The sequence below is a fragment of the Peromyscus californicus genome, unplaced genomic scaffold (assembly GCF_007827085.1).
Source record: "Peromyscus californicus insignis strain IS unplaced genomic scaffold, ASM782708v3 Scaffold_4__1_contigs__length_199733344, whole genome shotgun sequence".
Taxonomy (NCBI): domain Eukaryota; kingdom Metazoa; phylum Chordata; class Mammalia; order Rodentia; family Cricetidae; genus Peromyscus; species Peromyscus californicus.
Window position 1 is genome coordinate 182342014 of NW_026294562.1, and position 15862 is coordinate 182357875.

General features: G+C 39.7%; 1 protein-coding gene across 1 annotated transcript; it reads left to right on the plus strand.

Moving 5' to 3' along the window:
- Positions 1 to 4717: 4717 nt before the first annotated feature.
- On the plus strand, positions 4718 to 5659 carry LOC128095532 (olfactory receptor 5-like). Its single transcript, XM_052714590.1, has one exon. The coding sequence runs from the start codon at positions 4718 to 4720 to the stop codon at positions 5657 to 5659; it is 942 nt and encodes a 313-aa protein (XP_052570550.1).
- The last annotated feature ends 10203 nt before the right edge of the window (positions 5660 to 15862 follow it).

Sequence of the window (15862 nt, forward strand, 5' to 3'; positions counted from 1 at the left end):
TTCCCAGCCTCTAACTATTTTTGCTGTTTTATTTTTACGTAAGCGATTAACACCAGTAGTATGCTTAGGCATCTTTCTTTTCGTGCAGGAGTACGCTTCTGAGATTGCCCAGGGAGGATGCTAGACTCACTTACTTACAAAGTAGCACTTCATTATATAAAACAGGGCTTGATTTATGTGTCAGTTTTATTGTTGAACGTTTGCAATGTTGAGACACTTTTTTGGGCGGTACCAAAAAGTGCTACTGTTAGCGCAGCAGCCACACTCTAAAATTTGTTAGATAGTGGTTACTACTTCGTTTTCCAAGAAATAACACTCATCTAGGCCCCCACCAAAGTGTGTGAAAAACATAAAGTGTAGCTTAATGTGTCCAAATGTTCATCTTCATGACAGCTCTCTGGCTGTAACAACTGGTATTTCATTTCAGCTTCAATTTCCATTTCCTTGTTTCCTAGTAAGACAGGAAAATTTCCTAGTTTTAAGTTATTAGTTATTTTTGGTCAAAGTATTTCTTTAGGACAATGGATCTCAACCTGTGCATCATGACCTCTTGGGGGGGGGGGTGTCACATATCAGATACCTTTCACATCAGATATTTACATTATGATTCATAACTGTAGCAAAATTACAGTTATGAAGTAGCAATGGAATAATTTTATGCTTGGGGGTCACCACAACACAAGGGACTGTTTTAAAGGGACCCAGCATTAGGAAGGTTGAAAAACACTAACCTAAGACTTTATCTAATTTTTTTTTGATTGGTGAAAAATCTGCTCTCCATGACAATCAACCAATGTCTTAGTATATTCAATGGAGAAATCCCTTGTCAGTAACATGCACTTGGGGTGTTTTCCTACCTTGTGACTTTTTTCTCTCTGGTGACCAGAACTTCACTGGATCTTCCAAATCTTAAAATTTATGAGGCAGAAGTTTTATTTTTTTAAAATGTCACCCTCTTATTGAAAATCAATTATTTGCTCACAAAATATATCATGATGAGGGTTCCCCCTCCCTCTACTTTTCCCAGTTCCTCCCCACATCCTCCCCCATCTAGATCTACCCCTTTTCTCTCTCACTAGAAAAAAGAGATAAATATTAAAATATAACAAAATAAAATATAAGGAGATAAAAATGTCACAGCAAAGGCAGACAGGACAATCCAACAGAAGGAAAAGACCCCAAGAGAAGTCACAAGAATCAGAGACCCACTAGCTCGCACACTCAGGAATCCCATTGAAACACTAAACTGGAAGCGATAACACATCCGCAGAAGACTTGGTGCAGACCCGTGCAGGCCCCGTGCTTGCTGCCTCAGTCTCTGTGAGTTCATACGATCCTTGACGAGACAGACATTTTAAATGTGTTTCCTCTGTGGTTGTTTTATGTACACCAAAGGCCATACAGACATGCTTCTGCACTGTTCTCTGAAAATCTGGAGGATGTTTTGCATGCATATATTAAAATTTGACAATTTCATACAGGTATACAATGGTATGAACAGTCTCACCCCAGATGCTTTCTCTTATCTGCCCCACACTCTGACTACCCGTTTCTTCTTCCCAGCTAGACCTTTCCTACTCTCAGGTCATCTTGCTTGTGCAGCTCTTGCATAGGTAGCCACAGCTGCATTGTGTTCAGGATTTCATTATCCTGCTACAAACAGGACATTATAGGACCCCTCCCCATCCTCCAGGCCCGACAATCTCTCTCCCCATCTGTCTGTCTGTCTGTCTGTCTGTCTGTATCTATCTATCTATCTATCTATGTATCTATTTATCTATTTATTGTGATGGTATGTGTGACTTCTCTGGCAAGAGAAGCTTCTTCTTTGCAGTTGGTACCAGTTAATACAGAAACTCATGACTGGCTCAAATGCTGAGGATAAATAACTGTTCAGTGCTCAACTCTGAAAGGGACATCCACATTGAATTCTTAGTTTCATCTGATCAAAAATGGCACTCTTGAAGTGTGTGTGTGTGTGTGTGTGTGTGTGTGTGTGTGTGTGTGTGTGTGTGTGTGTGTGTTATAGGCTTTTTCTTTATTTTTGTTTTGGTGTGGATAACTGAAGGCACACAGTTTTCTGATATGTGTGGAGGGCTTTCCCACTATTTCAATATTCAGGTGTTTTTTTTTCCTTTCTTACATTCAAGAATAAATTTAAATGTTACCATCCTACCCAGTGAATTGTTCTTTGACTTAAAATATTCTCCAGACCTGGACAACTATAGGCATCCTACACTCCCATGTTTTTGTTTTTTTTTAGCATCCATCCTCTGAAATTCTTTCAGTATGTATGTGTGTGTGTGTGTGTGTGTGTGTGTGTGTGTGTGTGTGTGTATTTGTGTGTGTGCATGTGTACATGCATTTGTATGTAGAAGCCAAAGGTTGACATTTGGTGACTTCTTAAGTCTCTTTCCACTGTAGTGTTGGAGACAGGGTTTTTCACTGGCCTACAGTTTACAAGTTTGGCTAAGCTATATGGGCATCGAACTCCAGTGACCCACTCAGCTACTCCCCAAAGCCAGCAGAGGAGTTACAGTTGTGCGACTACTCCTGAGTGCCTACTACCTCATTTTTTACATTTGACCTTTTATTTGACTTTTATAATCTCTCATTACTTAGAATACAAAAATTTCAAAAGGTTTCAAAGACTCATTTTTTTTACAGTTTTGTTTCAAGTGCCTGGTACAGACTATACATTAGATATTTGAGAATGAATGGGCTGAAACACTGCACTGTCCATGCTTGACACTGTATCCCATAGTGTTAGTGGAACAGGACAGGAAAGACCTGTCACAATTCCTTTGAACAAGTTACTTACAATTCATGAGCTTCAGTACAGATGCATACATGCATGGTTAGGTCGATGCCCATGCATGATGTTTATTTAGAATACTCTGTAGACTCTAAATTATGCTTAATATGCATAGTTTCTTTCCTTTAAAAAGGCTGCTGGGAGTGGAGGAGATAGCTCAGTGAGGAAAAGTGTTTGTTGCTAAGCAAGCATGAGGACCTGGATTTGGATATGCATCACATAACCTTGTATGGCTGCAGGTGCCTGTAGCCCCAGCATGGAAAGGCAGAGACACATGGGTCCAGAGACCTCATTGGCCAGCCAGCCTACTGGAAACTGTAAGCTTACAGTTCACTGAGACGCTCTGTCTTAAGGCAAAAAGGTGGTGAGTGGTTTAGAAACACACCCAATGTTCTACTCTGGCCTCTGCATGTACACTTATGGGTGCATATGCACAACCATGTGCATGAAAAACACACACATGCACATACACATGCATGCACAAACACATTGATACACACCTACCCATGCATATACACAGATGCACACATACATATGGACAGATAAACAGAAACACACACACACACACACACACACACACACACACACACACACACAACTGTTGTCATTCTGGAAGGATTTCCTTTACCCAAGCTTTAGGAGTCTTAGTTGCTGTATTGTTCTAATAGAGGTGAGGAGCTGGAAAGATGGCCTCAAGCTTACGAGCTCTGGTTGCTTTTGCACAGGGCACAAGTTCCATTGTCAGCACCTGCATGGCGACACACAACCATCCCTAGCTCCAGTTCCAGGTGCATTATATTGACCTCTCTGGGTACCAGGCTGCACATGATGTGCATGCATATGTGCAGGCTAAGTACTCATACACATAAAATAAATAAATCTAAATTCTCTCTCCTGCCCAAATTGTCCTTCACCTAGGTGGCTCTCACAGAGCTGATCAACTTCATTCCTGCCTTTGCCATCTTCTGTGGTCATGTAGTCATGGAGGAAGATTGTCATGGAAAGATTATTTTAGTGGCACCTTTCTCTACTAGTGACACATTTCCGTTAGAGATGAGCCCAGTTTAGAGAGATATACCCACAAAAGACTGTTGTAAGTCTTCTTTTATTTAAAATAGTGCACACAACCTCTGAGGTCATGAAGGGTTTCCAAAGAAAGAAATCTGACCCAGAAGCAATCACTTGAGGTCATCAAATGTAAGAAAATAACCACCATTCCTTATTTGATAAAACACACTCTCTTCTATTGTAATACTTAAATATCATATGAAGGGGCTGGGTTGTGGCTCAGTAGTACAGCACTTATCTAAGAAGGGCAAGGCCCTGGGTTCAAGTCTCAGCAGTGCAAAGAAAACAAACACCTATAGAAACTAAATATTCACAATGGCCGAGGGCTTCATGAGGATGGATTTCATTCTGTTTAATTCTCTTTAGATTTTATTATTTTATAGTATGTGTGTGACTGTTTTGTTTTCATGTATGTCTGTGTGCCACATGTGTGCCTGGGACCCTCAGAGGTCAGAAGGTATTGGATCATCTGGAACTGGAGCTACAGATGCATGTGAGCTGCCATGTAGGTGCTGGGAACCAAACCCAGGTCCTCCGCAAGAGCAGCCAGTGCTCCTAACTGCAGAGCCATCTCACCAGCCCCTCGCCTCTGTTTTACCCATACAGTGATGGAGGATCATAAGGTTGGGTGTCTTGCTTAAAATTTTGGACTCAGTAAATTCCTGTGTGTGTCAATTTTCCACTTCTGGTTTTGCCGTTTTCCAGTTTCTCCTTATTGCTCCACCTGCCCCAGATCAACCCCTTGCTAAGTTGATTCAGCTCTGAGAAGGTTTGACCATAGATGCCTTTATACTGCAGAACAGTCTTTATAAACCTATTTCTTTCTTCACTTAGATGGAGAGATCTCTGCAACTGACCAACAGGTCCACTCACCAGGATTTTATCCTGCTGGGATTGTCTGCCAGGAAAGACATCAGGAATGGTCTGTTTGTTATTTTTCTGGCCCTCTATCTGTTGATCCTCTTAGAGAATATGCTAGTTATCTACCTCATCTGCAGCCACCATGAGTTACTTCACAAGCCCATGTGCTTCTTCCTGGGCAACCTCAGCTGCCTGGAGATGTGCTATGTGTCAGTCACCATGCCCAGCCTGCTCCAGAGCCTGAGGTCCAGCCCTTGCCATGTGTCCTTCACATCCTGCATGACTCAATTGTTTTTATTCATTTCTTTCATTGGTACCAAGTGCACCCTCCTGGCCTCCATGGCCTATGACCGCTATGTGGCCATCTGCCGCCCACTGCACTACCCACTGCTCATGAGGCCCCAAGTCTGCTGGGGCTTGGCTTTGTCCTCGTGGGTGGGTGGACTGTTGGTGTCTGTGATCAAGACCACATGCATTGCAAGTCTGTCCTACTGTGGCCCCAATGTCCTCAACCACTTCTTCTGCGATGTCTCTCCTCTGCTCAACCTGTCCTGCACCCATGTGGCCCTCACAGAGCTCGTCGACTTCATTTCAGCCACCATCATCTTCTGTGGGTCCTTGCTAGTTGCTCTGGCCTCTTATGTGGCCATCAGCAGGGTGCTGATCCGAATGCCTTCAGCTGCTGCGAGCCACAAAGCCCTCTCCACCTGTGCCTCCCACCTCCTCGTGATGGGCATTTTCTACTCTGTGGTCCTCTTTGTGTATTCCAGGCCCAGACATATCAGATCCACAGACCTCAACAAGGTGCTGTCAGTCATCTACACAGTGGCCTCTCCCATGTGTAGCCCAATCATCTACTGCTTGAGGAATAGGGAGGTCCATGCAGTGCTGAAGAAAACCCTCCATCTGTGCTGAGATCCTTGAGAGAGGTGACGTCCTCCCTCTCCTGGTTTGAAAAAATTCATGGCCAAATGCACATGAAGAAATTTCAAAGGCAGAGAGAAACATGGCAGAATTTTCTGGGACAATGTGTAGAGACTTTGTATAATCAACATGAAAAATAGGAATATTAGAGGGACTCATCAGATGGCTCAGTGACTAGACAATTGCTCTCAAGCCTGATGACCTGAGTCCCTGGGCCTCACTTTGTAGAAGGAGTGAAATGACACCCATGGGTGGTCCTCTGGTCTTCACAAGTACATGGTGAATGCATATACTCCAATTCCCAAGACAGACAAAAAGAAAAATTCTTACATTTAACAGGGTTCCTATTGCTGTGATCAAATACCACGATCAGAGCTACTTGGGGAGGAAAGTGTTTATAGGCTTTTATTTACTCATCACTGTTCATCATTAAAGGAAGTCAGGACAAGAACTCAAATAGAGCAGGAACTTGGAGGCAGGAACTGACCCAGAGGCCTTGGAAGGGTGCTGCTTACTGTCTTGCTCCTCTTGGCTTGTTCAGCCTGTTTTTTTATAGAACCCAGGACCACCAGTCCAGGCATGGCACCACCTACAATGGCCTGAGCCCTCACCCATCAATCACTAATTAAGAAAATTCCCTATAGGCTTGCCTACAGCATGATCTTATGGAGGCATTTTCTCAACCAAGATTCCTTTTTTTTTTTAAGATGACTATAGCTTGTGTCAGGTTGACATAAAACTAGCCAACACACAAAGGAAGGAAGGATGGAAGGAAGGAAGGAAGAAATGGAGGGAGAAAGGGAGTAAGGGAGGGAAGGAAAGGAGAGAGAGATAAAGGAAGGAAGGAAGGATGAAAGAAAGGAAGGGAGGAAGGAAGGAAGGAAGGAAATATTCCCAAATGAAGATAGTTGTGAACAGAAATATTGACAAAGAAACGAAACTGCTCAGTAAATACAAGGAAGGTGGGCATCCTGTCTTTTAAATACACACTTGAGAGAAGATTATCATTTATTCTTTGAATCCTAATACAAGTATGCTACATATATCTGTATGTACAAATAGTGAACCAAATATATGTACAAGAATGGTTATTGCAAATTGTGACATTTAGAATAAATACCATGTAAATAAATATTTGAAGTTATTGGAAATAAAGATCCACTTGAAGGTTATTTACCTTTATAGCATACATATTGTGAAAAGATATGTATCAGCCAAACGTTAAACTGGATCTGTGGTGACTTGACATGGGGGAGATAACCCGGTAGGTGATCGAGTTGAGAATAACAGAGAAATTCCATGACTGTGTCAATCCTACAAGACAATAATGGCAATGACAGTGATGGTGGTGATTATTTACACTAATATGGCATTTAGAAAGGATTCTGAAGGGATATGCAATATAGTTAACAGTTGCTAGAAATGTTTAGTTAATGAGCTCGACCATGAGAAACTCGTATTTCCTATTTTATATGCTTACTATTTTGCAGTAATTTGGTATTAGCTTTATCATCAAATTAAAGTAAATTATTAAAAAGAGGAAATGAGCTAGATGCAGTGGCTCGTGCCTTTGCTCTCCATACTCTGAATGTAGTTCTCTGTAAGTTCAAGGCCAGCCTGGTCTATATAGCAAATTCCAGACTAGCCAGAGCCTCATGGTGAGGTGTTCTCTGAAGGAAAAGGAAAGAGGAAATAATAATAAAAGAATGACCTTTTGTGGAATGACTTGCTCATCATACTGGAGTTTTTGGAAATTTTTATTTTAAACAGTAGTTTATGTCAACCGTCACTCAAGAGAAATGAGTATGCTCTAACTATGTTCATGAGAATATTAATAGTGATAACTGAGGAAAAATGAAAAAAACTTCTCATCCTCATTGGCTCCTAAATTGACTTAAAAGTCACTAATATTCAAGGTCCCACATCTGAGCAATTCATTGTTACCATCCCACTATATTTCCTGTAGATAGTAAGATTCATGCTTTCATACTTTCAGGGCAAGTACTGTAGCAAATGAATCCTCTCCCCAGCCCCATGACTGACATTTTTTCACAGAACATGAATAACTATTTGAATGACATAGTATTCCACTATGACACAATAGTCCATTGTGTGAGTATTCTGTACACAGTTGAGCTTGTTGTTTGTTTCTTAGTGTACTGAGACAGAACTTCATGCAGTCCAGGCTGGCCTCAAACTCACTATGTAGTTAAGGATGACATTGAACTTCTGATCCTCCTGCCTCTGCCTCTAAACTTAATATTTTGAATAGACATGCTTTTAAATAGTTTTAACTAAAAGTATATACTCTTATGAAATTTTTTTCATACCTAAAGGGATGCTTGCATTCTGTTATTTTCTAGATAAAAGTTGCTCACATTGACATAATCACAGAATCCATAGAGTTGCTATTTTTTCATCCATATGATCAAATATTTCTCAAAAGGTATCCTAACAAATTGGTTAATAACTTTCTTTGATAATAAAATTTGTGTTGAAAATGTTCCCATTCAATTTTGGAGTTTGAGTGTATACATACTCAAAAGTACCTCTGCCAACATTGGCAGAAATCCATGGACATTTCTTTAAACTTTTGAAATAGTAACTGAGTGATTATTATTTGTTGTTTCAAGTAAACAAATTTTCTCTGAGTTCTTCCAAAGTAAAATTTCATTTAAAATACTACTCTAGAAGCTGGAGTGATAGCTTAACAGTTAAAAGTATATACTGCTCTTGTAGAGGATCCAGTTTCAAGTCCCAGCCACCCATATCAGGTGGCTCACAACCACCTAAAACTCCAGCTTTAGAGATCCAGTACCTTGCTGGCCCTTGTAGGCATGCACACACACACACACACACACACACACACACACACACACACACACACACACTCATGCACACACAAACAAGTCTTAAATAAAACATACAAAACCAACAACAAAAGCCTGTTCACCATAACAAATAGAAAGGATGTTGGACCTGCAGGATGGTGAGGAAAGCTGGGAGATGCAATCCTCTGGATCTGAGGAGGCCATTGCTCTCATGAGCACACAGAATCTATGGTTATCAGCACAGTTGTAACTGTATGTTAATGTATGTAACTTGGATCCAACTATGCCTGTGTGGGCAAGTAATTATTGTTTAGAAAAACATATTTTAAACAGCAACCACGTGGCTTTCCTCCATCTTGGCTGGTGACCTCATAGGCAGCCACATGGCTGGCAGCCATCTTTTAATAAAGGTTATAAAGATCCATTCAGGTTAACAAAAGCTAACTTAGAGATTTCCACCTAAGTACTTACGTCTTTACCAAGTATTCAACAGCAAGCTTCTAAAGAATTTAAATAGATGGCTACATGTGTTTAATAAATAAGGTATTTGATAAACATTAAAGCTGCACCTCAATGCTTTTATACACAAGAATGTACCTTTCTCTGTCAGTGAAACTTTGTAATTTAAAAGTCACCCAGTTGACAGTCACCCAAAGCACCAGCCACAATGAAATGGAACAAGCTGAAATCTAGAAGGCAGGCTATGTATATGCTGCTAAGGTTAGGGCCAAAGAAATCACGCAGGCCTCTAAGTAAAAGAATCAAAAGGATTGTGAATGAATCCCAGATATTGAACTTTGGGATTGTTTGCACTTTGGAGCTTGGTTTTGCTTTATGCAGATTGTGATGATACCATGTTTTCTCCCTCTTAAAGTAAAAAAAAAAGTAATTTATTGTTGAAATTGCAGAAAGACATTTGAAAGATCTTTACCTTTTTAAGAACAGTTTTTTAAATATTTAAATTTATAGTGCTATGTGACATTTCAAGTTTATGAAATGCTCTATATTGTTAATATTTGGACTTAAAATAAAAGGCTAAAAATTAGGGTCACAGCCATAGTACCAAATACTAACCAGAAACTGGGATGTTCATTTCTTGTGATGTAGCAAGACAATGACCTAAGCAGTCTGACAAAGGCTTAGAACAGCTTCTGACTCCATGAGTCTTGACCCTTTAGGGATTGGAAAAACTTTTTACAGGAGTAACCTAGGACCACCTGCATGTCAAATGTTTGCATTGAGATTCATAACTCTGGCAAATCTGCAGTTATGAAATAGCATCGAGAAAGCTGAGAACCAGTGAGGTTTAAGAATGTTGTCTAGCCTCCTGTCTTTGCTAAATTTGTTAAGCTTAAGATATTTAGATAAACTGAATCATATATGTGTTGTATGTTGATATTTTGTTTTGGTTTCTTTACTGAACCATATTTGATACTACAAGAGCTTCAATTTAAAAATCATTATTTTTAAGGCTACTCATTATAGACTGTTAGAGAACATAAGTAAATAGTCAGTCATAAATAATCAAGTTTTTTTACTAAATACTGATGTAATTAATTACAGGGATAAGCTTTACTCAGTCCCTTGCATATGTTTTCAGGGTTGAGCTTAAAACAAGTTATTAGAAACAATGTTTGTCTCTTCAGATATACCTGCACAGACCTCATACTTCAGAGATCTGCAGAATATGATATTCTAAAAGATCTAAAAGCTTATTATATCAGACTTCCAGATCCTAGCAGTGACCCAAGGTCTCCAAAGAAGATTACCTACTGGGCACCACAATGTCTCTGCCTGGATTACAACAATGCTGACCACAGGGCAAGATGCCCCAAAGCAACGTCTGCCACCAGGACCCAGCCCAGACTGTGGGCAAGCAGCAGGATATCGTGGAATTGATTGCACCCCTTTTAGCCAAAACAAAGAAAGACCAGTCTTTCCCGTGTCTGTCTTACACAGGAAAAACTCTGCCTAATTGGCCTGATGGCCAAAGAAGATGCTGCTGCTCCGACACTTGTACTCCAATGCTATGGAGACCTGGGTATGAACTGGTCCCTGTCATTTATAGAATTGTAAGCTGCTTGATCTGCATTCAGATATAATTTATCCTTCTCAGATCTCTGATAGTACTGACAGTTAGACTAGCTATAACTTTGTCAGCTTGGCAGCGTCAGACAACCAGATCCTTCCACAAGGCTATAGCCAGCTTGTTAGCTCATTTTTAAGAAAATGTTCTAAGATATAAAAATTTAAATAATTCATAAAGATTTAAGTATGGGTCTAAGAAATGTCTGAGGATATGAGAGCTTATAACCCTTGAGAATAACAGACAATGATTTAAGATATAAATGCAAGTTGTAAAGATATAAATAAATGATTTAGATTATGAGAAATGTTTCAGATCACTCTCCCATTCTATGATATAACAGTTCAGATCTTAACATTTAATAGAGTTCTGATAAGCTGGTAGAGCAATGACTACTTACTGTTCAGTCACAAGCTTAACATTTTAGATTTATTTTAAATGTCATCTAAATATATATAAATATAAACATAGAACTGCTTCTCATCATGCCAAAAATCTCTGTCCAATTTATATCTGGCTCTCTGGACAGAAGGAAAATGCACAAGCTTTTAACCCAAATCTGTAGTTCTTATTGGGACTCAAAGGTATGAGTCCACTTCTGCTGTTTTACAGACACCCATCACCTGCTTCATCTATGATATGGATTTCAGTACAGATTGGTAATACTAATATATCTAAAACTTTTATGTCATTTTGTAAGATAGTTCATGTAGGCCTCAGAGGATTAAAAGAGTCGTAAAACTTGGATCCACTTCATAGAGCTTGGAAGGACCCCCAGATAAGTACACCTAAGGATGGTATTTTTTTTTCCTCTCCTGGTCTTGTGACTCCTGCTCTTCCCCGTTACTAAGAATGTGGACCTAAGGGTTTGAAATAAGATCATAAATTTTAGCTTCTTCTCCTAGTTTAAGTTTGTCTCAATAGATTTCTACTTGGCTGGCAGACACCTCCAACTTCAGTTGCTGACTACACTGCTCCAGACAACTATGAGCTCCAGACTTGCTCAAAGCTGATGTGGACCAGCCTGGCCAATGTAATTGTTCCCTGTCTCTACAGGGTTAGATAGCCACATGATTCGGACAAATGCCCCATTGCTCAGCTGATGTGGGATAATGCTTTTGTACCCTGGTTTAATAAAAACACTGATTGGCCAGTAGCCAGGCAGGAAGTATAGGTGGGATAAGCAGACAAGGAGAATTCTGGGAAGAGGAAAGCTCCTGTCATCCAGGGAGCAGCATGTAATGGCACACAGGTAAAGCCATGGCAAATGTGGTGACATGTAGATTAACAGAAATGGGCTGAGTTTAAGTGCAAGAGATAGTCTAAGATAGCTAAGATAGTAAATCTTAGCTAATGGATGAGCAGTTTTAACTAATATAAGACTCTCTGTGTTTACTTGGGTCTGAGCGGCTGCAGATCAGGTGGTGGATTTCACTTTTGCTAGTACATATGAAAAAAAGAGACTTCTGGACTACACACTGCTTTGATAGAAGCATAGACCCACTGCCTCCCAGAGTCAGTGGACAGCATGGCTCCCAGAGGTGGTGATGAATTATCTCCACCATGTTGAGAAGCTGAGATGGGCAGAGTCAGCAGCCAAGGCTGCTGCTTCACTACTGACCACTGCAGTTTAAAACAATAGATTCACCATAAGACAGATTCAGATGGAACAAGACTTGAAATGGTTTACAATGTGTGTAAAAATATATGTAGTCTTGGAAGAGAGAAGAAAATGAATATAGACAGTTATATAAAAATAGTTTTAGAAAGTAAAGTCTTTAAAGAGACAGTAAAGGGAATATAAAAATAAGCCACATAAAGATGGATATGACACAGAGAGTCTGGATTATATTGTCTTTGGGATTTTTAACTGCAGAGAGACATTTGATTGTAAAGGTTGCTCAGTTAAACCAATATTTATATTTTAAAGGTATTTTGACTTCAAAATTTATGTTTAAGGATATGTTGCTTTGGAAAAGAGATTCTGCTTTTGTTTCCACAGAAAGTGAGAACCTGTGGATTGCTTCCAGGCTAATATGGTTTGACCAGTCAAGACCCCCTGAGAGGCCCAGATGATCCAACATCCCATAATGGCTTCAAGGCAACTGGCTCACACAATGCAGCCTCACAGTCTACTCCAGTCAGGAATTGACCATAATTCTTAATTTTCTCAGGATCTCCATAAGACTACCAGTGCCCCCTATCAGCAGGAAGTGTCCTAGAAAACTATGCCCACATTACCAAAAAATGGATTATGGATGTTTGTCTTTATTTAGGTTGTTGGTAACAAATTGTTATTGGTCATAGTCAATATCTTTCTAAAAAAAATAGTAAGGGGATAGGATATAAATATGATAGGATAAAAGGAAAGATTGTTGAATCTACTTATTTAAAATGTTTTACATTGCTATGGATTTTAGTTTGTTGATACAAATTTAAAGTTAATTTTGTTATACTGTATGTATATTTCTACTCTTGTTTAAAGTACTTTTGTTCATCTCATTTGAAATTGTAGTGTATAATGAAGAAATACAGATTAATAATTATTCTTCTATGATAGTCAAAATTATAGTCATGTTAAGTTTTCTAGATAAACGTAGATATATTTCAATTAAGTAGGTAACCTTCAAACACTTCAAAGACCTACAGAATATGGCATTTAAAATGTTTTAAAAACTTAGACTTTCTGGTCAATGAGACACATCTGTTCCTGGGAGCACTGATTTACTTCAAAGAGAAAGATAGGTGTCAAAGACACTCCATATGGAGTTTATCTTCTTCTTGGCAAAAATAGCCATTTGAGCAAGAAACTGAGGTCTTTGATGTAGTTGAAGACTAGACAGTTATAATTATGGTTTTCCTTGTTTATGATAAGAGATAAGTTAGATATGAAATCTTAGACTCACAAATATAACTAGAATATTTTCTTTAATTTTGCTATGTACAAATAGACTAGATATTGTAACTAATTCTTGCTTGTTAACTGTTCTATTATATGTAATTTTACTATGTTAAAGTTAAAACTTTCCTTTTTAATTAAACAGAAAAGGTGAAATGCTGTGGGATAATGCTTTTGTACCCTGGGTTAATAAAATGTTGATCACTCAGTAGCCAGGCAGGAAGTATAGGTGGGATAAGCAGGCAAGGAGACTTCTGGGAAGAGGAAGGCTGAGGCAGGAGATACCAGCCCACCATCTAGGGAGCAACATGTAATGGCACAGAGGTAAGACCACAGCAATCGTGGTGACATATAGATTGACAGAAATGGGCTGAGTTTAAGTGCAAGAGCTACTCAGTAGTAAGCCTGAGCTAATGACTAAGCAGTTTTAATTAATATAAGCCTCTGTGTGTTTACTTGGGTCTGAGTGGCTGTGGACTGGGTGGGAGACAGGTAAACTTTCAGCTACATCCAGCCTTTGACCAGCCTTTCAACCTTTTTTGGGGGACCTGACAACAATGCCCCAAAGCCAGCTTGAAGCAGTTCCAGAAGAGAATACATAGTCCCATGTTACCTGTCCAGAATAAGGCTGAAATGCTGGGTCAAAAGGAAACTCCCTGGTATAGAGGCAAGAAGTCCAACTATAATGCTCATTGACATAACAGGAAAATAGGTTCAGAGTTCTCATTTGATACATTTATTAACTGAAATGGTTCTGCAATAAGATAAAACACTTGACCTTCTTTGGGCAGACCAAAGAGGTATCATATAACATCATAATCTGGTATTACTCAAAGATCAGAACTACAGGGCATTACAGATGTTACTGCCCTAGAAAAATCTGTTAGCTAATGGTTCTTAGGTCCCAATACCCTTGAACCTCTAGATAGGTAGGACTCATGACTGAGTCCTATAATTGGTACTTGTGAAGAAGGGGATGTAGAGGAACCCCAAAATAGCTTGACCACATAGCTGCCATGACAAGCTTAGAGGCCTAGACACAGCTTCTAGCGAACTCCACTCAATGGGACTTGCATCTAAGGGGAAATACCTGAGGCCCAGACACAGCTTCTGGCAGGCAACACCTGGACTCAGGAATAACCATTAGCTGACCCCACCCAGTGAGGCCTGCATCTAAGAGGAAATACCTGACATTTGAAACCATTCCCTAGACCCCTAGACAAACGTCAGACAATCATGGTCCTGAACCCTGGAAATCCCCTCACCCCAATGTCTACTATGATAAAAAACCCCACCCTGCCTGGGCTCTGGGCTCTCTGCTCTCACCACTGTGTCAGACAGACAGAGAGACCAAGCTCAGAGCTTGAAGATAATAAAGACTCTTTGCTTTTACATTTGGGATTCCGTCTCTCTGGTGGTCTTTTGGGGGTCCCTGTGATCTGGGTATAACAGTGCATGCTGGTAGCTGAGGATGCTGGAAGAAGGCATCAGATCTCCTGCAGCTGGAGTTACAGGCATATCGTGAGTAGGTGCTGGAAACTGAACTTAGGTCTTCTGCAAGAATAGTATTCTCTCTTCTGAGCCATCTCTTTGGGCCCCTTAATCTCTTAAAATTTTTTTCAAATTACATATTTATTTATTTATTTATTTATTTATTTATTTATTTATTTATTTATTTATTTATAATTAACTAATTAATTGTGTGTGTGGAGTTCAGAAGGACAACTTGTGGGAGTTGGTTCTCTCCTTGTACCTCCCGAGTCCTGAAGTGCGTACTGTATCATCCGGCTTGGCTGTTGGTGCCTTTACATACAGAGCCACATTATTTGCCCCTTTTATTCTTAATACAAACAGAAATCAGTGGATGTTAACAGAGGACATTATTTTAGAATTTTAATTTGAGTGCTATATCCAAAAACCATATGGCCAGAGGTTATGATTTTAAGGTTCTTTTGTCAAAAAGAAATGAAAGCTTAGAGAGGATGGAAAGGTTGGAGAGAGGGTGGCATGATGACCATCAAGAGCATGGGTTTTAAAGACGTGTCTACAGTACACATGGTGTTTGAATTTCTCCCATCTTTAATTCTCTCTCGTTTAACAGGAATATAGAAACACAAGGAAGATCAAATGAAATCAACGCGACATTACATTTACATACTGCTTATCACAATACCATTTAAAAATATTTAAAATGGCCGGGCGGTGGTGGCGCACGCCTTTAATCCCAGCACTCGGGAGGCAGAGCCAGGTGGATCTCTGTGAGTTCGAGGCCAGCCTGGACTACCAAGTGAGTTCCAGGAAAGGCGCAAAGCTACACAGAGAAACCCTGTCTCGAAAAACCAAAAAAAAAAAAAAAAATTTAAAATGTATTCTTTGAC